The sequence below is a fragment of the Leptonychotes weddellii genome, chromosome 9 (genome assembly GCF_054177405.1).
Source record: "Leptonychotes weddellii isolate Sample4059 chromosome 9, ASM5417740v2, whole genome shotgun sequence".
Taxonomy (NCBI): Eukaryota; Metazoa; Chordata; class Mammalia; order Carnivora; family Phocidae; genus Leptonychotes; species Leptonychotes weddellii.
Window position 1 is genome coordinate 32,086,834 of NC_138377.1, and position 26,113 is coordinate 32,112,946.

Consider the following 26,113-nt stretch of genomic DNA (forward strand, 5'->3'; position numbering starts at 1 on the left):
CCCCCTTCCCATACATTCATCTGTTTTCTTTCTTAAATTCCGCATATGAGTGAGATCTTATGGTATTTGTCTTTCTCTGACTGACTTATTTTGCTTAGCATAATACCCTCTAGATCTATCCACAGTGTTACAAATGGCTAGATTTCATTGTTGTTGATGGCTGAGTAATATTCCATTGTGTGTGTGTGTGTGTGTGTGTATATATATATCACATCTTCTTTATCCATTCATCTGTCGATGGACATCTGGGTTCTTTCCATAGTTTGGCTATTGTGAACATTGCTGCTATAAACATTGGGGTGCATGTACCCCTTCAAACCTGTATTTTTGTATCCTTTGTGTAAATACCTAGTAATGCAATTGCTGGATCGTAGGGTAGTTCTATTTTTAACTTGGTGAGGAACCTCCATCCTGTTCTTCAGAGTGGCTGCACCAGCTTGCATTCCCACCAACAGTGTAGGAGGGTTCCCCTTTCTCCTCAAATTCTACATTTTGGGGACTCTCTCCAGCCATGAATTGGGGGGAAATCCTCTTTCTTCCTTATCACATGCCTTTTCCAGCCCTGTTTCCTAAACTATGCCTTGTTCTTGGGTCAGTTACAGGCTGGAAAGGTGAATTTTCCCCTGAGCCATTACCCTTCCACATGGCTTTAGGCTCACTGTTAATTGGGTGCCTCTGGGGTGGGGATGGGGGCAAGGCCTAGGGTGCCTCTTCCTTGTATAGCTCCAGGGAGCACCATTCATGCTGTAGCCCAGATGGCTGTACGGGGTGCTTGTGCTTGGCAGGTGCCCTCATTGCCTTCCCAGCTTGTCTTCATGCCTTGTCTGGAAACTTGCTTCAACAGGAATATACTCTGGCTCACTTGGAGCCCCCAGACTCCCTAGAAGCTGCAGAGGTTGGGATCCGGAAGTTTGAGGATTTCTTGATGTCTATGGAGAACAACCAGGATAAGGTCTTGAGTCCTGTGGACTCTGGAAACAAGCTGATAGCTGAAGAAAACCTCTACTCAGACAAGATCCTGGAGAAGGTGCAGCTGATTGAGGACAGGTACTCTTTGCCCCCAAGGTCACGGGGCCAGACCCAGGTAGGGCTGGTGGTGGTGTTCAAGGTACGCGGGCGCAGCCCTGTGGTGATGACAGCTTCCGGCTTCCCTTCTAGGCACAGGAAAAACAAGGAGAAGGCTGAGGAAACTTCTGTCATTCTGAAAGACAACTTGGAGCTCCAGCACTTCCTCCAGAACTGCCAGGAGGTAAGGCTCCAGCAAGGCAGGACACTTTGCAGGAGGTTCCCTTCTAGGAGCAAAGTGCCCTAGAGGTAGAAAGTTCATCGGGGCAGGCGGGGGGGAACACCTGGCTGGCTCAGTCAGAGGAGTGTGTGGCTCTTGATCTCGGGATCATGGGTTTGAGCACCGCATTGGGTGTAGAGATTACTAAAAAAATAAGGAAGGGAAGGGGAAGGGAAAGGAAGGGAATGGAAGTCCACAGGGATCCTTTCTAAGTTGGGAGTCTGGAATTTCATGAGGGAAACTCTGGGTATTTGATAGCTTAGGTCATCCTCTAGAATCTTTGGTTCTATTATTTTTTTCCCCAAATCTATAAATTTTAATTTGCCTACTCCAGGGCAGGGTTTCTCAAAGAGTGGCCTGAGGGCTATCTATATAAAGAGTCCCCTAGGGCCCTGATCAAGGCTGGCTTCAAGGACAGCCCGCCTGTGCATTCATCTAGGGCCCCATGCTTGGTTTAATGCTCTGTGGTTGCCATCTTGAAATTCTTAATAATTTTGAGCATTTCCATTTTACACTGGGCCTCTGCAAATTATGGAGCCAGTCCTGGCCCTTGTTAAATGCAAAGTCCTGGGCCCCACTCAGGCCCAGATGAATCAGAACCTCAAGGGGTGAGAGAGAGAGAGCAGCGTTTTCAACAAGCCTCCCAGTTGGAGAGCTGACTCAGAAGGCCCTTGCTCAGCCTAGGATGAGTTGTGCAAGGAAGGTTTTTTTTTTTTTAAATGTTTTATTTATTCATGAAAGTCAGAGAGAGAGAGAGAGGCAGAGGCAGAGGGAGAAGCAGGCTCCCCGCCCAGCAGGGAGCCCGATGCGGGACTCGATCCCAGAACCCTGGGATCATGACCTGAGCCGAAGGCAGACGCTCAACCATCTGAGCCACCCAGGCGCCCCGCAAGGAAGGTTTTTAACCTGCACTCCTGAGTCCCTCCATGAGTGGTACTTCTGTGTGGAATGGTGCTTTCTCTGACTTCTTTCTCTCTCCCTTCCTCATACCCCTTTCCTCTCGGCCCAAACAACTTTGTTTTCATCTGCCTCTGCCCTTGGCACCATCCAGGCTTGGTATGCCGCCAGGTCATCTTGGAAACATTGGATGTGCATCAGAGTTCTTCCCTCATTGTTAATTACAGGTTCTGCCCTTGGCTTCTTCCTCAGATAACATTTTCTCTGTGTTTATTAATGATTTCTCACCTTACTGCCAAAGGGTGGATTTATCTATCCATCCAGTAAACACTCACTTCTTACAGTAGGCCAGGCCCTGTCCTAGGTCCTGGAAAAATGGAGAGAAGCATAAATATCCTTGGTGTCACACCGCATACACTCGGCTAGAGCGTATGAGAAGACACTCAGGGGCTGATATTTTAGCCCTGAAACAACACAGATGAAGTTGCTTGTGCTGAGAGTTAGGGACCCAGAGTTTTGGAGAGTAGTACTCTGCTGTATTCATACTTCCTCCCCTGGGCCGCCTTCTGCAGCCAGAGGTGGGCAGCAGGTCCTGCCCTAAGCCCCTGGCCAAAGAGGTCCACTCAGAGACTGTTGGACTCCCTCTTTCTGTCCACAGCTCACTCTCTGGATCAATGACAAGCTGCTAACATCTCAGGATGTCTCCTATGACGATGCAAGAAACCTGCAAAACAAGTGGGCAAAGCACCAAGCATTTATGGCAGACCTGGCTTCCCACCAGGGGTGGCTAGACAGCATTGATGCGGTAAGTGAGGCGAGTGGTGAGTGCCGGGGGCTCTCTGCTCAGATGTGCGCGCCTGAATGGGGCTTCACGCGGGGCATAGGCACCGTCTGAACCTTACTGGACAGTACAGAACCTGCAAATGAAAAACTTCTCTAATTAGTAGTCCAGGCTTCAGAGCTCCTGATTTATCCAGTCCTGTCAGGCCTGGTCAGAAGTGGTGCGTCCTCTAGGGCACCTGAGTCTGGAGACAGTCCAGACCCTGAGGATACCTGAGGGAGTGCCTCAGCCTCTGCTGCCCCCAGGACACCAGTTATGTCCGTGTGCCTCCCATTATCCTCACCAGGGCCCCAGCACTGTCCTGCCCGAGGGCAGGGGGATATGGCAGATGAGCAGAGTGGTCCAGGGGACCATGGGCCCTCATCGTTTGGATGGGCAAGACCACCAGGGAGTGGTCATTCACACCCCTCATAGATGGGGGACCCTAAAAGGATGACCCCCTTATAACAGGCCTGCTCCAGGGCCCAAGTCAAAATGTAGCTGGCGTTCAATCCGGGAATCCCTTACCTTTGCTCCTCCCTGCTGTGGCTGTCCAGGAAGAAGCAGGCGTAGGGTCCACACGGGGCAACATCCATAGTGGTCGAAGGTGCAGACTCTGAACCAGACTGTCTGACTCCTCAACCTCCCTGGGCCTCAGTTTCTTCATCTGAAAAATGGGGATAATAACAGTACTTACCCAAGGGAATTGTGGACATTAAAGCACTTAGCATACATAGTACTTGGCACTTATGGGGCATCCAGTAAATATTGATTGTTATTAGCAACATATATTCCTAGGCCCAAGTCATATCATACTGTATCCACCTGAAAGGGTACATTTATGCAGGTGAAAACCCAGTAAGACAAACCCAGTAACGAAAAGATATCACCAAAGGCTAGTGCACAGCCCCTGGGAAGACAGTTGAGAGAGTGGAGGCCTTTCCATGCTGGCTGTACCTGGATGGATCTTGAATCTTTTTTTTTTTTTAATTAAAAAATAATTTAACATCAGCTGATCCTGGCCTGCAAGAACTGCCCATACTACAGTCTCCCTGAGTCCTTTGCCCCAAACACACCCCTCCCTGTCCCACCTTCTCCTGCAAATAACTCTGAGAGTGCAGAGTCTTTCAGTGGAGCCTCACCTGAGTTCTAGGCAGATTCTGCGCCTCCGTGATCTCCCCTCGGTGAACCCCCGGCAACCCCACGGAGCAGGGCTGCTTCAAGGCTGCCGGGCCTCACAGGTGAGCCCTCCTGCTTCCCCACGCAGGAAGGAAAGCAGCTGATGGAGGAGAAGACCCAGTATAGAGCCCTGGTGTCCCAGAGGCTGGAAGATTTGCACCGGCTCTGGGATGAGCTTCAGGCCACCACCCAGGAGAGGGCCCAGCACCTCTCAGCTGCCAGGAGCTCCTACCTGCGCTCACAGACCCACGCTGACCTCAACAAGTGGATCAGCGCTATGGAGGACCAGCTGCGGTCTGATGACCCGGGCAAGGACCTGACCAGCGTCAACCGGATGTTGACTAAGCTGAAGGCACGTGAGTGGGTTGTAGACTGGGAATGTTGGACTAGGAGATCTGGGGGAGCAAATCTGAAACCTGAAAGTACTCCTTCTGTTCCTCTGAGCTGGGCTGGAGCAAAAATGTCTCCTGGTTCATAACCCGTCTCCTACTCCTTTGCAGTGGGTAAGAGAGGGATCCTGGGTTAAAAATAAAGCATGCACGAGAAGTATAGGACAGGCACTTACGGGAAGGATGAGTGGGGGCATCCAGGGAGACTTCCTGGGGGAGGCTGGGCCTTTAAGGATGGATAGGATATGGATGATGAAGAGGACATGGGACTACCCAGGTGCCAAGGCTGTTACTAACAGACTCTGTCCCCTTGTGTCCCAGCGTGTGGAGGACCAAGTGAACGTGCGGAAAGAGGAGCTGGGGGAGCTGCTTGCTCAGGTGCCCTCACTGGGAGAGGAGGCAGGAGACACAGACATGAGCATCGAGAGGCGGTTCCTGGACCTCCTGGAGCCCCTGGAGAGGAGGAAGAAGCAGCTGGAATCATCCCGAGCCAAGCTGCAGATCAGCAGGGACTTAGAGGATGAGACAGTGAGTTGGCCGCAGACCTCACCCCCAGGGGCTGAGCCGGCAGCTGCTATCAGGATGACTGGCTGCCGCCCAGGGTGGTTCTTAGCACATGTCTGGTCCTCTCACCTCCTGATCGCAGAGCTGTTGTGATGATTACATTAAATATGAAAGTGAAGCCAGTGCTTTTTGGACGGTAACTCAGTCACAGACTTTGGGACAGACAGACTTGGGTTCAAGATCCACCTATATTACCTTCCCCTTGTATGACCAGAAGCAAGTTATTTGGAACCTCAATTCAAAATATCTATGTGTCCCCATCTGTAAAATGGGGACAGGAGAGAGCTCTGTCTGACCCAGGGTGAGTGCTTGGAAGAGGGTGGCCACAACTGTCACCAGCTGACCCCTGCCTTCTGGTCTCTATAGCTCTGGGTGGAAGAGAGGCTGCCTCTGGCCCAGTCAGCCGACTATGGCACGAATCTGCAAACTGTGCAGCTGTTAATGAAGAAGAATCAGGTGAGTCCTGCTTCACCTGGTTAGTCCCCCCACCTGCCCCCTCCCTACCCCTGCCCTGCGCAGGGTGGAATGCCCAGCCCTGACCTGCAGAAGGCCAGCACCAGCAGATTATTGTTCTTGTTGGTAGCTGTGGGGCCCCCAGATCCCGTAAAAAGAGCAGCTTTGGTGATGGCAGAGAGAATTCTGGGAAGTCCATGGCAGGGCCAGTGCTGGTAGGGGGGTGTCCAGATGCTTCGGGATTTGGAGCCATTCAGACCCATCGGAGCCTCGGTGAGTGCAGCACCCTGGCCTGGGGTGTCATGTGCTTTATCGCTTCTGTATCCGTGGCCTCCCTGAAAGGAAGCCCATTAGCTCCTGGTTTCTTTCCCAAGACTGATTTGCCCCTCTTCCAGGACTGAGCCTGGCTGGTTGGGTATCCTCAGGGCAAGTAGGCCCCATTTCTTCTGCCACATGAGGATACTCATGGGAAGCCACTAAACTTGGTCCCTGAGCCTATTGGAGCAACATCCATTTGCTCTTCTGCTCTTTCTTAAGCCTGATGGGTCATTCCTGAGGCCCCGGTCAGACTCCTGGAAGTGAGCAGATGCAATACTTCCTCCTGTATCAGGAGTACAAGCATCCTCTCATATCTTCCAAGAAGGCCAGCTGCATGGGCTCATCGAGCCCTGCTCTTGGGCAGAGAGTCGCCCTTCCTGCCTGCTCTACTCTCTGGGTCAGGAAGTGGGGGGCGCCACAGCCAAGAGCAACACGAGCCTGCAAACTGGTCCCCGAGAAGAGCAGTGTGTCCCAGCACGCCAGGCAGCATTGCAGCTCCCTGGGGAAGAAAGGCCGTGGCAGCAGGTCCTTCCTCAGAATAACAGCAGCTGACATCTGCTCACAGAGCCCAGCGACTGGGCACGCGGCTGAATTACGTTCAAAGAGGTGTCCGAACGTTTCCTCAGACCTTTGCTTCCAGTTGACGTGACCTAGTCACAAAGGCTCCAGTGTGCACAGGCAGGGTCTTGGGCTAGAAGGTAGTAGGTAGGGGTTCAATTAATGCCACAACCTGCAGTTACAGGAAGGAGACTGATAGAAGATAGTACCCTGGGGCCGCAGTTTCTTCAACTGTAAAATGAGCTGACATCAGTCCTTCCAACACCAAAGACTTTGGCTCTGTCTGGCCTCGGTGTGATTGCCAAGAGACTCTCAGCTCCCCTGGATGAAGGTTGCTATTTCAGGAAAAGGGCAACACAAGTATATTTTCCCTAACCAAGAAGGGAAAGACAGTCTCTTGGCAGAGCATGGCTGCCCTAGCCAAGACTACGCTAAGCTAGATGAGCTACAGCTTAAATCTCATTTTATCATTCTCTGTATTGCGGTGGTTCTCAAACTTCAGTATGCACCAGACTCACCCAGAGGGCTTTGTTAAAACACAGTCGACCAGGCTCCATCTCAGGTCTACTGATTCAAACTCTCGGAGTAGAGCCTGATAACTTGCACATCTACCAAGATCCTAGGTGACGCTGATGCTCTTGGTGTGGGATCCCACTTTGAGAACCACTGCTCTAATGGTTATCCATTGCAACTAGAACCAATCCTGCAAGGTACCACATGAATGGTTCTTGGCTTGGGCTGCACAGTAGAATCACCTGGAGGGCTCCCTCCATGATAGTGTAAGCTTTATGAAGGCAGGGGTTTTGTTGATCTTGTTTCCATGTTGTCCCTAGAGCCTAGAACCAGACCCAGGACCTAGGAAATAACTTCATAGCTCTGTGTTGGACACATGATGTAGTAAGAATACATCATAAGGGATGCAGGATCTAGTTACAATGTAGCTGTAAAGTGCTGCCTTGTCTTTGCCCCCTGCTCAAAATAAAGCTGTTACCTTTCTAGCCCTGTCCGCCATGGTGCTTAGCAGCCAGGGATGCATGGTCTCAGACATGTTTACCAAGTAAAACACTGACTTGAGGGGCGCCTGGGTGGCTCAGTCATTAAGTGTCTGCCTTCGGCTCAGGTCATGGTCCCAGGGTCCTGGGATGGAGCTCCGCATCGGGGTCCCTGCTCAGCGGGGAGTCTACTTCTCCCTCTCCCACTCCCCCTGCTTGTGTTCCCTCTCTCGCTGTGTCTCTCTCTGTCAAATAAATAAATAAAATCTTTAAAAAAAAATAAAATAAATTAAAAAAATTTAAAAAAAAGAATACATCATAAGGAAGCACACTGCACGGGAGCCTAGAAAGGAGTTGCTTAAAAAGAGAGAAATAGATTTTAGGATCCCTTGCAGAAGTTATAGGATCTCAGGGAAAGAAAGAGGCACACAGAGCTGACACCGTGGGTTGTTTGAATTCAACTGCGTGGACCACGAAAAATTGTCAGGATTGAGATTCCAAGTATAAAGGGTAAGAAGGCATTTCGGCAAGTTAGGTGACTTGTGACTCCCACTGGTTCTGTGTATTTTCAATGCTGACAGTCCCTGTGTGGCTTGTGTGTATGCCCTCCGGATGGTTTTAAAGGCCACGGGGACATTGTAGAAAGGGAGGAGATGAGGTGTAAGGAGCCGAGAGCCCACATGCAAGAAGCAGCGAGGCCCGGGCCTCTAGGACCCCGAAAGTGAGCCACACACTTGGGAATGGCCCACCCAAGAAAAAGGCGACCCCATCACCAGAGAGAGGAGAATGCCCTCTTCATGACCAAATGCTTAAACAGCAAATAATACAGAGCTCACAAAAGATTTAAGAAATAGAAATGGGGGGTGGAAAGCCAAAATCCTAAAATCTGAGCAAGGAGCCACCATCAACTCTTGTCTCCCACGGAGCCAGAGGTGCTAAAATAAGATATCAAAGGCCATTTAACAATCGTTCTCCATTCCTCCAACCCGTCCGGCTAAGAAGCAAGCTGTGCTGAGACGCAGGAGGACTAGGGAGCAGGGAGAGCCCCGCTCAAAGGCCAGCACTGCCACTCACTGGGCACGAGTTACCCCGCCGCGGGCTGCCCCCCCCACCCTCCCCTCTCCAAAGGCTGTAGGGGTGAAGGCAGGGGGCACGGATGCAGGGCGCTGTGCGGTCAGGGCCAGTTTTTATGGCCACTGCCCGCTCCACAGTCACTTCCCAGAGCGGGGGCCTGCCAGAGGTGCCGGAAGTGGCCCTGGGTGACCCGCTGCACGCGGGCCCGGCCACCCTCCCTCACCTCCCAGCCTTTCCCTCCGGCCACAGACGCTGCAGAACGAGATCCTGGGCCACACACCGCGGGTGGAGGACGTGCTGCAGAGAGGGCAGCGGCTGGTGGAGGTGGCTGCGATTGACTGCGGGGACATGGAGGAGCGCCTGGGGCACCTGCAGGGCTCGTGGGACGCGCTGCGGGAGGCAGCAGCCAGGAGGCTGCAGCGCCTGCAGGACACCAGCGAGGCCCAGCAGTACTACCTGGACGCAGGCGAGGCCGAGGCCTGGATCAGTGAGCAGGAGCTCTACATCATCTCCGACGAGACCCCCAAGGTTGGCCGGGGCTGGGAGCCAAGGCCAAGAGGAAGAGCTGGGGCGGGGCAGCCAGGGGGCAGTGACACATTGTAAGCCCCCGTGTACGAGGACACCCGCCACAACGTACGTCCTGCAGCCAGGTGCCCCATTTGCCGACTTAGATGTGATTGAACCCAAGATTTCCCCACCTTTTTGGTGCCATGGATTCTGTCCTGAGGGGCTACCGGGAGAGAGGGAGACATGAGCTGAGGCGTCTCTAGGGAAGTTTTCGTGGGGTCAGAAGATTGGAGCTGGGCCTGGGAGGGTAGGTATCAGAAAGGAATCAAGGGGAAGGTAGGGTGTTGTTGGGAAACGAGCAGCAGGAAGGACTCGTGCCCCGTTCTCTTGGGAGGGTCCCACGAGCCTGGCTGCAGCCACCGCCCCTGCCCCCACCCCAGTCTCAGGCGCCTCCAGGAGCAAGTGCCCTGAGAGTCGCTGCCTCCTAGGACGAAGAGGGCGCCATCGTGATGCTGAAGAGGCATGTGAGGCAACAACACGCGCTGGAGGAGTATGGAAGGAATATCAAGCAGCTGGCCGCCAGGGCCCAGAGCCTGCTGTCTGCGGGCCACCCTGAGGGGTGAGTGTGCCGGGTCATGGACATCAGGCCAGGGGCCCCGCCAACCAGGATCCCTTCAGGTCCAAGTGGGAAAACAGCAACAGTCTTGGGGATAACTGGGTTTGAGGCCACTGCTTTCTGGACTGCTGGCTGGCCCAGTTCCATCTCATGCCTTGGTTTTGCATGAGGAACTTCAAACAGGGCCAACTAAGGCCTGGTTTGCAAAAAGATCAGAAAATGGAATAGCGAAAGTACCCTCTTGGTGAACCAAGAGCTCCAATCTTTTGAAGAATTAGATTATGCTAAGAGACACTGAAGAGTAACTTTGCTTTTCTCTTTATGGTCCAGAAGGTACTTCAGGATCTCCCAGTGTCCCAGCAAAAATCATTATATAGGCATGAAGGTAGAAAACCTACACCCATCTAGTATGTGGGTCTGCCTGGGCCAGACACGACAGGCTGCACCCCCAGACATGGCCTGGTCCTCAGCTGCCTGCAGGGCATCCACAGCTGTGGGGCTTCATCAGCCACCCCAGTATCTCCCAAGGAGCCCCAAGAATTGAGCCCCTGGTTCTACAGGCCCCATCCTTGCTGCCTCTGGAGCCGGGCTCACAGTGCTGCTCCATCAGCCTCCTTGGGAGAATAATGGAGGAGTTCCCTTTTGTCTCCCTGAGCTTCCCCGAGTGAGAGATGATGGTGGGAGGCATCCTGTCCGGAGGGGACACATTTCGGTCATCCCCTGAGGCATTCTGGTCTAAGGGATGGTTCTTTTTCTCCCCAGCACTTCCCAGGAAAAGCTGCTGTCATTTCTCCTAGTTTCCTTTCCCCAGCTCTCCCTGCCATGGGGCTGGGGAGGAGCAGATCCGCCCCTCTGAGCTGGCTGCTCTGTGCTCTCTGACTTCGTCTCTGAGTGCTCTCTGGTTTTGAATTCCAGGGAGCAGATCATCCGACTTCAGGGGCAAGTGGACAAGCAGTACGCAGGGCTGAAGGACATAGCCGAAGAACGCAGGCGGAAGCTGGAGAACATGTATCACCTGTTCCAGCTGAAGCGGGAGGCAGATGACTTGGAGCAGTGGATTTCAGAAAAGGAGCTGGTGGCCTCTTCCCCTGAGATGGGGCAAGACTTTGACCATGTTACAGTGAGTACTCACGGTGACTGCTCTCTCTGTCCTCCTCGAAGGCCAGAGACGCAGGAGCAGTCATGCCAGGCGCGCGCACGCACGCAGTGCTACACAGAGATGGAGACGCGCTGGCGTGAGCTCAGGCTGCCCTGGGGAGCTGTGGCCCCAGGGGGTGGTGGTTCCCGCCCTGCGGAAGTCTGCAGCTGGGGCGATCACACCACCCCACCCCTGGGCCCCGGTAACCGCCTTTCTGTTTCCCCCACGTCCAGCTGCTCCGGGACAAGTTCCGGGACTTTGCCCGGGAGACGGGGGCGATTGGGCAGGAGCGGGTGGACAACGTGAACGTCGTCATTGAGCGGCTCATCGACGCAGGCCACAGCGAAGCGGCCACGATCGCCGAGTGGAAGGATGGGCTGAACGAAATGTGGGCGGACCTGCTGGAGCTCATTGACACGCGCATGCAGCTGCTGGCCGCCTCCTATGACCTGCACCGCTACTTCTACACGGGCACGGAGATCCTGGGCCTCATCGACGAGAAGCACCGAGAGCTGCCGGAGGACGTGGGGCTGGACGCCAGCACCGCCGAGTCTTTCCACCGGGTGCACACGGCCTTCGAGCGGGAGCTGCACCTGCTGGGCGTGCAGGTGCCGTCTGTCCCCTGCTGCCCACCCCCCCCCCACCGCCCCCGCAGGCTCCAGGGCCCTGCCGTCCACCTCTTCCCCAGGGGCCCGGGGGTGTCACCCTCTGCAAGGGACACCAGGAAATGTTGCCTCTTTAGAAAGGCAGCAGCTTGGGCTGCTGTGGGCGGGAGCTGTGGCCTTCGGTCGTTCTTTAGCTTCAGAAGTAGCTCTTCAAACTGAAACCTCACAAAAACCCAAGGCATAAAATACCTTAAAATGCTGTCTCTGGTTGTGCAACAGGGCTCCTAGGGAACACATATATGGTGCATTTCTAGCACCAAGTATTGGTATCAGCATTACATTTAGTCACTGACTCCTCATGGCCACGCTCTGAGCTAGGTACTAACATCATCTGCACTTTATAGATGAGGAAAGCAAGGCACAGAGAGTAAACAAGTTCCCTGGAACGTGTGGACAAACAGTGGAGCCAGGATTCAGATCCTGGTGTCCTGGCGTCCTGGCTCTAGACTCCATGCCCTTGGCCACCGGGCTGTTCAGTCTTTCTACATGGGAGCTGGGAGTACCCTAGGATCTGCTTAGACCCCCTCCTCCCATCAGTGGGGTGGCCCCCGAGGCACCTCTGCAGGCCCACAGGGCTCCACAGAACTTGGAGTGATGAAAGGGTAAAGGCAAGGGGACCCCCCTGCCGGGGCTTTGGCAGCCTTCCAGAGGCCCCAGGAGAGACGGGCTGGCTGTGGAGCCCTGCACCCAGCCAGCGGGGTCCAGGGATAGGACGCCAAGGTGGGTCGGGCCCTCGTTCACTCAGAAGAGGACCTCCTAGGAATTTGTCATCTGGCTGGAGGTGAGGCCTGTTGCGGTCCTTGTGCTTTGGGGGTGCCAGAGCCCCTGAGGGGAGCGCAGCCCACTGAAGTCTCAGGAATGAGGCCTCATTGCACTGGGCCCGGCCTCAAACAGGGGATCTGGTAGAGCCCCTTCCTTGACAGGCAGCATGCAGAGTGGTTAAGAACAGGGACTCCAGTCTGCACCCCTCTTCTAGTGTCAGTGACCTCAGGCCACTCACTCAGGCTCGCTGTGCCTCAGTTTCTTCATCTCAAAAACAGGGATCACAATAGTACCTCTTTCATAGGGTGCCTGTGAAACATGCCTGGCACGTAGTTACTCTTACTACAGTACTTCTGGGGAGATTAAAGGGCAGAGAGTCCCTTTCACTCCCATATTCTCATCAAAGCCCAAAAGATGGCTTGGGTCCATAGAGGCCAAAACGAGGAGACTTCCCTCCCAGCACTGGTGGGAGGCTGAAGATCTTGCCTTCCAGAAGAGCCCTGGGGAGGGAGACCTGGAGGAGACAGACCTCTTGCCCATCAGAGGCCCAGGACACATCTTTCTAGGGAACAACGTCCAGTTTTGCCCAACCACAGGTCCAGCAGTTCCAGGACGTGGCCGGCCGCCTGCAGAAGGCATACGCTGGGGAGAAAGCAGAGACCATCCAGAACAAGGAGCAGGAGGTGTCTGCCGCGTGGCAAGCACTGCTGGACGCCTGTGCCGGCCGCCGCACACAGCTGGTAGACACGGCAGACAAATTCCGCTTCTTCGCCATGGCCCGAGACCTCCTCTCCTGGATGGAGGGCATCATCCGGCAGATCGAGACCCAGGAGAAGCCTAGGTAAGGGGGACATGCTCGGGGCCGCCCCACTCCTCAGCCACTCTGTCCCCAAGCCTGGCAGACCAGGCCGCTGCCCTGGGTCTCCTCCTTGGAGGGACCGTCTTGGACTGTGGGGGCACCTGAGGCTGGGTCCAGGCAGAAACAGAGCGGCTCGGCTTTTCCTGGGAGGACCGGCCATTGCAGAATAACGGGAGCCTGGAGAGTGGCGAGAAGGACGTCTGCCGTTCAGACCTGACGGCAGGGCAGTGACCCCAGCTACAGCTGTCAGGGAGAGCAAGTGCTCCACGCATCCAGAGCCGCGCACGTCTGAGCCTGTGCATTCCCCCCCCCCGCCCCGCCCAGTGCTGGGACGAGGCGGCCGTTCTCCCCAAGCTCCAGAAGGAGCTCCTTGTCTGGGGCGCGGGGCTCATGCCCATCTCTGTCCCTCTGCCCTGGAGTGCCCGTCCTGATGGCCAAGACTTTATAGTTTTCATCTTGATTCAGAATGCGATTCACATAACATACCATTCAGCCACGTAACATGTCCCATTCAGGGGTTTTCGCATGATCACCGGGTACAACCCTCACTACGGTCTAAGTTTAGAAAACTTTCATCACCCCAGAAAGAAGCCTTGTACCCACTAGCAGTCATCACCCCACAATTCCCTCCTCTCCCCAGCCTCTGGCAACCACAAATCTGCTTTCCATCTCTCTAGCTTTGCCTGTGTCCTAGACTCGTCATAGAAGGGGACTCAGACAATATGTGGTCCTCTGTGACCGGCTCCTTTCACTTAGTGCGAACCTTTTAAGGTTCGTCCATGTTGTAGCAAGCATCAGAACTTCATTCCTTTTTATTGTCAAATAATATTCCCAGGCTTCTTTCGGGGTCCCTGAACCCCCAACCCATCCCCTGCCCACTGACCAACGGAAGACACTAGGGCATCAGCGTTCCCACTGGGGCTGGGCTGGCAGAGGACCCCCTGGCTGGCCAGAGAGAGAGGAGGAAGTGGGGTCAGACTCCCAGGCAGGTGGGGGGCGGCCCTCTCTGGTCTGGACTTGGCATCAGGCAGGCCAGAGTCACCTCGAGTTTCCTTCTTCCCCAAACTCCCTCCCCGACCCATGGCCCGCCCACCCCCCAGGGACGTCTCCTCGGTGGAGCTGCTCATGAAGTATCACCAGGGCATCAGGGCAGAGATCGACACCCGGAGCAAGAACTTCAGCGCCTGCCTGGAGCTGGGGGGGTCCCTGCTGGAGAGACAGCACCAGGCCTCGGAGGAGGTGAGAGGACAGTGGGGTGAAGAGGAGCCCCTCCCTGTCCTTGCCTGCATTCCTGCCGGGCCACACAGCTTCCTGGGAGGGAGCTCTGGGCCATGGTTTCTCTGAGAGACTCTTTCTTTCACTCCTGGAGCATCAGGGCTGTGTGCAGGCCCAGGGACGAGAGCCCCAGCAACCCCACCCAAGGTTGGCAGCTTAGTAGGGGAGAGCAGGCTCATAACCCACCTAACCACCCACATGTGTGCATGCTTTGGCGTTGGCAACACCCGTGTCCTAGGAGAAGCACACGTGCCTCAGAGAGGTTAAGTAACTTGCCCAAGGTTGCACGTCTGGCAAGGGGAAGGGCCAAGATGTGAAGCGAGGTCCTTATGACCAAACCCAGCATGCTTTGCAGGACCCATTTGCACACCCCCTCAGACAAAAGGAAGGTTTACCAAAAGCCTGAGCTATTCTCCCTTCCTTCCCACAGATTAGGGAGAAACTGAAGCAGGTGCTATCCAGGAGGAAGGAGCTGGATGAGAAGTGGGAGAACCGCCAGGAACAGCTCCGCATGTGTGAGTGCACCTGCGACCCAGAACTTGGGAAAGGGGGCAGACTCCTGCTGAGGTGGGGACAGGGAGGAGGTGATTTGCACTGCCTAGAGAAGAGCCCCCAGAATGCCACCCATCAGCAAGGTTCTGGGGCCAAGGGCCTCGGGCGTCCGCACAGAAGAGCCACATGGACGCGCTGCTGGCAGCCCACCTCTTACCAGCCAGCATGCCCTCTCCCTGCCTACCCTCTGCCCCGCCTGGGTCCAGGCAGAACCTGAGTGGCTCGGCTTCTACCAGGCGGACACCGCCGCCTTGTGCCAGGCTGGTGTCCCTGTAGCCTGGGGAGGGGTCAGGTTAAGGCTCTGGCGCCTCCCACATGTTTGATCTGAAGCATGTCAGGCACAGAGAGGGCTCTGTCTCCTGCAGCTGGAGACTAAGGAGAGGTGGAAAATCCACCACTCCTGGCCACACACGAGCCAGAAAGGCCTGACGGCCCCCTGGTTGCTTGTGCACGATTATGTGGGGCAGCCAAGGGCTGGGAAGAGGGCGTTCCAGGCCAATGGCTGCTCCTCAGAAGGAGACGTCTGAATCATATTTTGTTTTCAAACTAGTGTTTGTGCTAATTCATGTGTTTTTCCAATATGACTATGGGTGGGGATGAGGAAACCCTCCGCCCACATGGCATGGGACGGAGTGGTCTCAGGCAGCAGGGCACCGCTGAACAGGGTGTCCACGAGGTTCAGGGCCCCTGTGCGGGCCTCCTGCCTGGCCAGCCCCTTGTCTGTGGAGCGGCCCACTGCTGAGCGCTAACAAGCCCTGGGGCCTGCGGGTGGGTCTGTGGCTTGGTCCCCGCACAGCCCTGGAAGTGTGCCAGTTCTCGAGGGACGCCTCTGTGGCCGAAGCGTGGCTGATCGCCCAGGAGCCCTACCTGGCCAGCCGGGACTTTGGACACACGGTGGATGGTGTGGAGAAGCTTATCAAGAGGCACGAGGCTTTTGAGAAATCCACAGCCACCTGGGCCGAGCGCTTTGCCGCCCTGGAGAAGCCCACCACGGTGAGCTGGGAACAGGCACTGGGAGGCCCCGCAGCTGCGCCTCGGGTGGGGGATCCCGAGTCAAGAACTCTGAGCCTGTTATTAGGCGTCCACGGACAGTGTAAGAGGCTCGGTGAGGGGCAGAGTGGGAAGGAAAGAGGAGACGCAGAAAGTACTTCTGAATGCAAAAGATGAAAGGGGTGACTTCTAAAAGAACAAACACCAGGTGTGTGGGGAGGCATCTTTAGGGAAAGCTGGTCTAACAGCAAGCAGGCTCTTCTCTGTGGCTACTCTGATACCCTGGGCCTTTCCTTCCCCTTAGCTTGAGCTAAAAGAACGCCAGACCCCAGAGAGACCCGAGGAGGAGAGTGGGTAAGTGTGGGGAGGTCCAGGCAGTGGATTTAGCAGGAGCGTTCTGCCAGGGAGGATGGGTGGGAAGGGGGAGGGAGGGTACTTTTCATCAGAAACGGGCTCCCTGACGTCTTAACAATACCTGGGCCACTAGCCAGAGAAATCTGGAGTGTCTGCAGCCTAAAGGCCGAGAAGAGCTTTTGTTTCCCCCAAAACACGGGTGGCCTGAAGGCCTGGTACAGGCAGAAACGCCCCCCCCCCACTCCACCCGCCCCGTTCTGGGAGCCACCTGAACACGTGCCCCCAGAGGCCATTCTGCCTCCAACCATGTCCATTTCTGAAGGGTCTGCCGTACGTTTCAGATTAAGCAGTTCCTTGCTAAGTGCCTTTGCGAGGAGACCCGGACCGGGAGAGAGTTGACATGTTCCTGGTGGGGAGAGTGGGAAGCCAGGTCCTAGGGGTAGGCATTGGCCTTGGGGAGATGGTTTCTAAAGGAGGGCTATGTCTTCCATAGGCCTCAAGAGGAAGAAGGCGAGACAGCAGGGGAGGCTCCCCGAGGTCCACATCGTGCAGCCACTGAGAGAACATCCCCGGTCAGTTTCCTGTCCTATCTGTCTGGTTCCTGGGAGTCCTTGCTGCCAGAACCCTCTCATCCCTACTAGGCTCAGCCGGGGCAGAACGCGAGGACAGGCATGCACCACCCACGCTTCCAGACTCCTCCTTCAGATCAGTCTTCTTTTTTACTTAGGTTTCCTTAATTTCTAGAATAATTCCCCTCCTCGCTTCAACCCAGAAGAAACTGACATGCCAGCCCACTGACATGACTCTTACTAGTTTGATTTTATCTAGTCTAATAAATTTTATTGTATAAATACATCACCATCTACAAATTCATCTACATTAGGAGAAACAGTTGATCCAGGGAAGACTTATTTTTATATACCGTTCTTCTCCCCTTTTCCCTCTCACTCCATCCTTAACACAGCATGCCCTACACACACATTCACACACACGCGCGTGCACACACACACATTTTTTTCTCTGACACATGCACAAACAGACCATCTGATCTCGCCTGTCTCAGCCACGGGCATTCAGGGCAGTGAAGGGGGGACACCCAACCCTCTAGCCCATCCCTCCCTCCTACACAGAGCACCCTCGTCTTTGCTCCCTCCCCCACCCCCTCTGGGCCTGATGCCTGTGGGTCGGTTTGAAGGTGGAGCTGGCTCTGAAGCAGGAGTGAAGGAGAGCCCCAGGGCTTCTGGGTCATAGGGCCAGTCCCCCCCCCCCAGCCTTGTAGAAAAGGAGGGTGCAGCAGAGACCTGGCTGACAGAAGTGTTGGGAGGGTCCAAGACAGACCAGCTGCCGAAGGCGTGGGGCACATGGCTTCAGGAAGGAATAGGTCCATTAACTGAAAAGACCCAAGGTGCCCGTGCAGGGAGCCCGGGAGGCTGTAACCCGGATTTTGGAGAAATGCCCTGGGGAGCAGCTAAGAAGAAGACAAAACATCAGCACGTGCCTTGCATGGCTCCCCAGTGCATGTACCCCTACCTGTCCAGCTGCCCGATTGAGCTTGCATGAACCTTTAGGGAGATTGGTGTTCTAGGTGGAAATTTCTGATACACCAGCCACCCCAGAAAAATGCACATACAATGAGTATGCAGAATCTCTGTCAGGTCTGTATTTCGGCCGTTCTCACACTTCTGAGAGTCACACACACCCCCTCTCCCACGCTGAGCTCCCTCTGCAGCCTCCAGCCTGGCCAGAGTCCTCCCTTTCTGAGCTGCACCGGCCCGTCATGTCCAGCAGAGGGCATTCCTGGGCTCCCGATGGAGGGCCTCTCCCAGAAGTGCCCTCTGAAGCTCCCATCAGCGCATGTGGGGTCTCTGGTGGACTTCGTCCCAGCCCCTTTTTCCCAGAGACAGCCCCTACTGGAAGGAGAGAGAACTCTGGGGGCTGGCCCGAACTGTGGACGCTGGGGCTGGGACTGTCCCCCACGGCCCACGCTTCAGCTGCGCATCCCTGTGTGTCTCCGTGCAGTGGTGTCCCTGGTCTGCGGGCTCCTTTGTGACCTCCTGCGCGACTCCGTGGTTTGTCATGTTCGTCTGTGTGAATGTAATTACACGTGCATCAGAGCCGCCTCCGTCCAGCACCTGAATGTCACTGGGTTTGGGGGAATAAAATCTGCTTGGGCCTGGGCATCTCTGGAAGGAGGGAATGAGCCTACAATGGAGACCCTTCCCAGAGAGCCGGCCACTGCGCCAGAGGGGAAAATGCCTGGGTTTGGTACAGGAAGAAACCAGATGGCAAATCCAATGAACACCAGGCCCGAGGCCTCATGGAAACAGCCACGAGGCTGCTGCTTCTCCTTTCTGAGCCCTTTGCTGGGCTTTATGAGGATCTCCAAAACTCCACGGGAGGGCACAATCTCCAATTGGTCTTGGGTCTGAGAAGAGAGGACAATGGGTCCCATGCAGGCTGGGACACCTTTGCAGAAACCGCAGGCCTGTCCCGAGAAGGGCTGACAGTGTGCTGCCCCTTCTCTCCGGCCTGGCCTGGGGGCACGGTGGCTCTCCTGCTGTCCCCTGTGTGTGTGGTCCGGTGTGGGCGCCCTGTAGAATAGATCCATGTGGTGTTGCTTTCTGTGAAACCCATCACTAGTGCATGCTGGCTTCCTGCTTGGGGGAGTGGATAGGAGTGGACCAGGCACCTGAACCCCTGCCTAGCTGGCTCCACAGCCTGGGGGGGGAGGGCAGCCTACCAGCCCCAGCCCAGTCCTCCCCTTCCCGGGTGCGTCCATGCTGTTCCACGTCAGTCTTTTCCTCAAGCACATCATCGTACAATGAATTGTCTCCCTCACCACTTTTCCACATTAGAGCACGTTCTGGTAAAAAAAAAAAAAAAAAAAAATCCATTCATACAGGTAAGTGTGTAGGTGTGTGTGAGGCCAAGCAGAAAAAACAAGGTATCAAAAAAGCCAAAACTTCTGGAGTGGAAGTCAGGACATTGCGTCCTAGTCCATGATTCTGCTGGAGCTTTCCTGCATGATTTTAGACAAACCACCTAATCCTCCTGGGTCTCCTCACCTTTATAAAGCCCTCTCGTAGGGATTACGGAAAGTCCAGAACATTCCTGTATGTCAAAAATGTACCTAAGTAAAGGGAGAGGCTGGGAGAGTTGGGTTTCCCCCCTTTCCTCAGGTCTCATCCTTAGTTCTAAGGAGCCTGTTCGCTTGTCGGGTGCTAGTTGGTGTGAGGCTGGAGATGGGAAAGAAGAGGTAAAGGGCTGGGATATTTGCCTTTGTCCTTGTTTGGGGAAGAGAGGCAGGGTTGGGCCTCAGCTCCTGCGGAGGTCTGGACCCTGAAGATGGCCCCAGGGTGCTGGATGGGGCCTGGTGGCAGGCTGAGCCATTCCCCTTCCTCTTAGTGCCTGGGGCACTGTCACCCTAATACCCCCTGCCTTGTGTGTCTCCCCTTCATCCCAGATGTGGCTCTGGAAAGGGCTTGGGGGTCTTGTCAAGTATCCTCATCTTCCAGACCCTGGGTGCCTCAGAATCCCCGGTGTAACATCTGTGATGAGATGTGATGATCGATTTCACGGAGGGAAAATGGTATTGCAGGGGATCCAAGTCCCTCCAGGCTTAGGGGGCCCCAGCCAACAGCGCTGGGTGTCTTCTGCACACCGCATCTGTTTCTTGGCTTTGGGGTGGGAATTGGGGCCTGCTTGAGGAACTCTCCGAGCGGGGCAGCTGTGACTAGTGAGAGACATCCCTGACAGGGACTGGTGTTCCTAGGGGCTGTGACAACAAGAAAGAGTCAGTCTTCAGGGTCACGGTGTGGGTAGTCATGCCCTGCCCGCCTCAGGGACGTGAGGCTACTCCAGAAAGCAACTGCTGGGTGCTGTTCGTTATCAGGCCCCTTCATCAGGGGGTCAGGGAAAACTCTTACCCAAGTGCAGCTCACAGACGTCACTCTTAGTGTGACCCTTCAAGACTGCCTGCCCCTGGCTGCCCTGGAAAGGACTGGGCATCTCAGCAGGGACGAGGGAGGGGAGTCGAGCCACCCAGGTCCCCTGCCTCTCCCATAGTCTCAGAGGTTGCTGTGGCTTCAGGGAGTAACCGGTCCTTGCAAATGTGAGGGACGTGCCCCAGGCGCTGGGGGTGCTGGGTCGCAGGCACTGGGTAGCCGCCAGGATACCTTTCAGACTGGCACCCCCTTGGCCAGCTGGGCAGCTCCCCTCAGAGCAGCCTCCCTGGTGGGCAGCCTGGAGCTTTACTCAGCGGCCAGAGGCCGGGCTCCACTGTCCTTGGATGGAAGGGATGTGGGTGTGTGTGGAGGAAGCAGCTGTGTTTCTTCTTGCCTGAGCACGCTTTCCCGATCCTTCCTCCCCCACCCTGTGAGGCCCAACGGAGCTGCCGCTTCAGGCATTTTCAGCCCATGCGAATCATATTTGTTCATAATGAGCAGAAGGGGCCTGGAAAGGACTCTGTTTTCCCCTAAACCTGGGCATGGCCCCGTCTCCCCAGGATGCCTGAATCCGCATTGCCGGGGGTGGGGTCTGCCGGCCATCTGGCACTGCACCCTGATACTCCAGGCTCCGTCTGGATCTGTGTCCCCCACCCAGCTCTCTCTGCTGTGGCCACGTGTGATCTTCCGGGCCCGGCTGCTCCAAAGTTCTTTTTTAGGCTGCCCCTAAATTCTTTCTTGCAAGCTGTGTTTCAGAGCATCCCAGATACTGACGGACTCGGGACAGAACCCAGTTAACATTGGAGGCGATCTCAGAAATGGGGTTTGAAGCCGCCAACTTAACCACTGGGCGTCGGATCTGGATGGGGGAGTGGGCATCTTCTCTCTCTAATCTTTCTGAGTGGCTGGCTTAGAGTCACCATGGGATGGAGCGGCCACCAGCTTCTCCAGGGCAGAGGGACCAGAAGAGCCCACACTGAGGGCAGGAATGGTGAAGACTGCTCCCAAGGAAGCCTCATTCTCCTCCCGCCCATGATGGTGGTGGACCATGTCTCCCCATCCCTGTCTGAGGGGACCCTGCACATTCCCCTCTCCTCTCTTCTTTCCCCTCACTTCACCTGGTGCCCTCCCACCCCCATCATCTTCCCTGGTGTCCCAGTTGTCATCTCGGATGGATGACTGGCCCCCGGGGTCCGGTGTGGAGCCACTCTTCCCCCCATCCCACCTCTCATGAGAGCCCTCCACCCCAGCCACTCCTGCCTTCCTTCTCCTCTCTGTAGGCATTTGTCTCTGCTCACCCTGAGTTGCCATCTCTTCATTTCTTCTTTCAACTCAACAAAGCATCTCTTTTTCTTCTCTTGTAAACAATTGTCTTCTGAACTGTCTTCCCAAGCTGCCTGCCCACATTCCTTCCCACCCCTTTCCCAGAGGACAAGCGCCCAGACATCAGACACTGGGGGAGCATGCAGTTCTCAGCGGCAGAAGTGGCCGGCTTCCCCCACCTCCGTTTCAAAGCCTTGTTGGATTGCCTCAGGCATCCGACCATAGGTCTCGTGTGGCCCCACGCCCCTCCTCCGGCCCCTTCAGGTGTTCTCTGACTCATCCCACATCAGCGGGCTTGGCTCATTTCGACCAAGAACTGCACTGGGTAGGTGCTCTCCTCCGGAGCAGTAGTCCCCGCCCCTCATGCAGCAGGATTCCATAGGAAGAGCTCGGAGTTTGGGACCAGACAGATCTGCTGCCTCGACTTTCCACTCACTAGATGTGTGGCTGAGCAAGCTGCTCATTTTCCCTGACCCCCACTTTCCTGAGTCTCTAAAATAGGGGTGGTGATGATACCTGCCTCACAGGTGTATCAGGAGAGAGAACATAGGTAGAACTGGCATCGAGGAGATGACCTCAGCCTTCATTTTTCCCTTCATTTTTTCTCTGTCCCTCACTGCAGTCCTTCATCTCTTAAAAGCAGCCTTCTCCATATGAATGCCAAAGCCCTCCCAAACCAACCTCCCTGGAGTGCCTCCCCCTGGACCCGCCTACGTACACGTTCCAGGCTCAGTCCTTGCTGTGAGATCAGTGGGCAAAAACCATCACATCTAAAGGTGGAATGCTCTCTTCCCAGGATGCACCCTCATGCCCTGGTTCTCGCTTATCAGCATCTCCTTTAGAGAGAAGCCCCCTTACTTGTGTTTCCTTGCTTGTTAATACATCTGGGTTCACCGAGCATCTTCTAGAACCTCCAAAACACCCTGTGGTCCCAAGCCAGGTGATTTTTCTCGTGGGAGTTCCTCATCTCTGTGCTGTCTTCTACACCAGCAGCTGGCTGGGCCTGGAAGTACACCTTCAACCCCTTTAGTCCAGAGTAGAAATGTACCCATCTTGCCCCCTTTCTTCTCCCCCCTTCTTGAACCTCCTTTGTGGCCCTCTGTCTATTTTGCCTGCCCAAGCCAGCTTCCTAGCCAGGCAGGACCCTAAAAGGTCAAGCTTACAAGACTCTGAAAAGAGGTGGCCATCCCCTGCCCACCAGGAACTGAGGCCTCTGTTTGACTACAGTCCTGTGAGATCCTAAAAGCCTCTCCTGTCCATGCCCTTTCCTCCCCTGATGTCCCCCAACCCGCAGCCAGTACTGCCTGTCCCCTGCCCTCCTCTGACCCCACGATCCCAGCAGCCGGCACACACACGCCTTCCTCTCAGATGCCCCCACTTCAGCCACCTGTTCCCCAAAGCGAAGAACCTGGCTCCACCCTGCACACAGCACCTCCCCCGATTCCAGCTCCCACCGCGGGCCATTCTCCCTCAGGCTGTCACTCCCATTTATCGGCTAGACTGCCCAGCTGCTCCAGCCTGCCACCGAGAATTTCCTCCAGGCCCCCTCTTTCAGCCCCTCCGGGTGGCGTCTCCAGGCTCGACCCCCTCAGCAGTATAGGCGTAATCTGTGCATCGTCCTCATGAGCCAGGGCTGAAGCAGTGGGCCTCCTGCCTTACAACATGGAGGACAGAAGGGAATCAGATCATCTCCTTTCTCCAGGGCCCTTTGGCAGAACCTGCCTGTCTCTACAGCCACACGAGTAGCCAGCCCTGGGCCCCAGCTTCTCACCTAGAACCCCCTCCCGGTGTCCTGCTCTCCACTGGTCCCACCCTTGTAGGGCAAGGCAGACTCTCATATCCGAGTATGGCACGGTTCCAGGGGCAGCAGGAACACAGTCCCCACCTCCTGTCCCTCCCCTCGCTTTCTTTTAAGAAGACAGCACAAAGCACATTTACCCCTGGGGCCTGGGAAAGGAAGGTCCTTCTGGCCAAACCATGCCCCATCTTTCTCATCTGTGGCTCCTCCCTTAGCCCTGGAGAGCAGTTCTGCTTCCCTGGACCTGGGGGTGCGGGGTGGGGGGCAACAGCTGCCAAACACTTCTCTCACCCTCTTTCTGGGCTCTTCCTCAGGCCTTGGCCTTCTGGGCAAACGGGACAGATTGGCTTTTAAATTGTCTCCACATGAATAGTCAAGAGCACAGAAGAAATCTTTGCAGACATTGGAAAACCCCCATTTTCCAAAACCCATGACCTGGCCATTTAACTTTTGACCTTGACGGCCATGGCCTCTGAACGTCCCTGCTAAGGGAGTGGGGGTCAGGCACTCAGGAGGAGGAAGCCGAAGAAAGGTTAAGATGAAGTTGGGAGGCAGTCCTGGAAAAATCTGCCTTTATTTACAGGGGACAGTTCCAAAAAGGAAGGAGAATGGCAGTATGGGAAGAATATGTGGACACAGTCCCTAATGAAACCAGTCCGTGGAGGGCAGAGGCTGAGCAAGAGAGGCACACACGGTCGTGAGGGTCTTCTCTGACCCGCCCCTCCCCGGCAGGTGCAGGGAAAGCACTGGCCCATGACCAAGAGGAGCAGTACGGCCAGATGGAGAGGTGGGGGGTGAAAAGAGGCTTCACTTTCTGCATTAATAATCCACCCCCCACCAAGCTTTATACCCAAGTCAGAAGGGTGGCCTGATCAAGTCCACAGAAAAAGCCCAAAGCCAGGCACCCAGGCTCCCAGTCTCATCCCTGCCAATCTTGCCCTTCCTCCCTCTGGGAGGATGATCCAGGTCTCTAGATCCTTGTGGCCAATGCTAGCTCATTGCAGACACTTGCAGATACAAGTACTACAGTTGAGTAAAGATGAGTATGAGCCACAGTTCTCGTGGGGCTGTAAGACAGGAAAAAATGAAAGACCTAAAGATGTGATTTAAAAAAACAAAATCCTTGCCTTCTAATTCTGGAGTGCATGCTCTCAATCACTTCTGATACTTACTTGCTGTGTGGCCTTGGGTAAATCACTTAACCTCTCAGAGCATAGATTTCCTTGTAAATTGAAGGTATTACACTAGGTTAGTGGTTTTCAAACTTTTCAGTCCCGTTATCTTTTCTTTAAGAGAGATCTTACTGGAACTCCAACTTAAAACTGTGTATTGGACAGTCCTGATTTGATGGGACCCAAACGACCAGCTTTACCTTTCTTCCAGCCATCCACATTGAGCCTCTCCTTCCATTGCTTTACTATCATCTCAGGCAGTCCTCGGTCACCTTCAACTGTTAGAGTCCACCCAGTGTGTCTCAGTTTACTACTTCAGTCCACTATCCGATGTCACGTGCACCTTCTCCCATCCTCCATTTCTCTATTTCAGGTTTGACCCGTGGTCTGAAGGACCCACAATGGGGAGCACAGGGTCTTCGCTCTTCTCTGGCCCCTCCAGGCCTCCACCTTCAATTGTGGGGCAAGCAGCAGGGAGTAGCAAAGGGGGCGGTGTCTCCTGCCTGGGGCGGCCCTGGTCCTCCTGGGCTGCCGCCCTTGGTCCTTCAGTCCAGACATGGCCAGCTCCAGGACCTGCAGGAGCCTTCCCACCCGGTGCTGTAAGGTCTGCAGCAGGCGGGCCTTGGAGACAGGGCTCTGACGAGCCGGCTCGAGCTAGGCTGCCTTCGTTGGAGCTCGTTTGGCACACGGAGGACCCACCGGTGCCCGACCTGGCCGACCTGGCCGACCTGGCGGTGGGAAGCTGGCTACCCCTGCTGCTCCCTTCTGTCCTGCCTGCTTCTGTGGTAGGAGGTGGGCACAAAGGCAGATCGCAAAGGCCTCTGCAGATGGGGACCGGAAGGCCTGCTCCCCTTCTCGTGGACATCTGCCTCCACTGGAGGCCCCTCACTGGGCTGGGCAGGGGCCGGAGTGCCCCACGCCCCCCAGGGAAGTGCAGGGAGGTAAAAGCCACAGCTTTTCCCGGAAGCAGGGACTCCTTCTGTGGGGATTCTCAACTTCAGCTGCTCATTAGAGAGTGTGAAAAGCTTATTCAGAAATACAAATGTTCTGACCCCGCACCAGGGTGTATTCTGCTAAAGCTCCTGAGGTGATGGTAAAAGGCAGCTGGGGTAAGGAAGCACGGCCCTACTCCAGCAAATCGCAGTCCACTGATGGGAGCAGGACCAGTTAGCCCTACACTGCGACCCGGGAGGAGCTAGGTTCTCCCTTTGGAAGGTGGTAGAGGAGACTTAGGGCCCGTCCCCTTGGCTTTGGGGCCTTAGACACAAGCAGGTACCAGCAGAGTCCCCATTCAACATCCTATTAGACGTTTTTCACACCTGTGTTAGCAGCACAACCCTTCATAGAAAATCTTGCCGGAGCCCACGTTTAACTCAGTTGGGGTCCCTGTTGCAGCAGGGGGAGGGGCCGGAGCCAGGCAGTGAGCCAGGGCTTGGCCAGCAGCATTGGCATTTGAAACCATCACCCAGGCCCCTCAGCTGACTCTAAGAACCTCCCTCACTGTGTTCGAGGGGGCAGGGAGTGGGGACGGAGCTGGAGGCGTGGGCAGAGTCGAGGGAAGCTGAGCAGGTGGCCCCACAGGTCAAGGGAGAGCCAGACAGGAACCAGGCTGGGGGGTGGGCGGGGGGG

At 55.4% G+C, this 26,113-nt stretch overlaps 1 protein-coding gene and 1 non-coding gene across 5 annotated transcripts in view; both read left to right on the plus strand.

Moving 5' to 3' along the window:
* SPTB (spectrin beta, erythrocytic) overlaps positions 1–26,113 on the plus strand; it is a 122,413-nt gene that overhangs the window by 89,887 nt on the left and 6,413 nt on the right. For 3 of the 4 annotated variants that reach the window (XM_081830369.1, XM_081830370.1, XM_081830367.1), the window contains exons 17-32: positions 845–1,047; positions 1,159–1,249; positions 2,841–2,987; positions 4,270–4,533; positions 4,892–5,098; positions 5,501–5,590; positions 8,779–9,057; positions 9,525–9,655; positions 10,568–10,772; positions 11,024–11,398; positions 12,814–13,058; positions 14,177–14,315; positions 14,782–14,866; positions 15,700–15,896; positions 16,198–16,247; positions 16,741–16,819. In XM_081830369.1, the coding sequence (XP_081686495.1) occupies positions 845–1,047; positions 1,159–1,249; positions 2,841–2,987; positions 4,270–4,533; positions 4,892–5,098; positions 5,501–5,590; positions 8,779–9,057; positions 9,525–9,655; positions 10,568–10,772; positions 11,024–11,398; positions 12,814–13,058; positions 14,177–14,315; positions 14,782–14,866; positions 15,700–15,896; positions 16,198–16,247; positions 16,741–16,819 (2,787 nt within the window). Of the gene's footprint in view, positions 1–844; positions 1,048–1,158; positions 1,250–2,840; positions 2,988–4,269; positions 4,534–4,891; positions 5,099–5,500; positions 5,591–8,778; positions 9,058–9,524; positions 9,656–10,567; positions 10,773–11,023; positions 11,399–12,813; positions 13,059–14,176; positions 14,316–14,781; positions 14,867–15,699; positions 15,897–16,197; positions 16,248–16,740; positions 16,820–24,857; positions 26,073–26,113 lie in introns of those variants that run through there. The other variant, XM_081830371.1, reaches the window with a different exon arrangement.
* LOC115942761 (small nucleolar RNA SNORA63) lies at positions 7,381–7,511 on the plus strand. Its single transcript, XR_004077338.1, has one exon. It is a non-coding gene; the product is annotated as a small nucleolar RNA SNORA63 (small nucleolar RNA).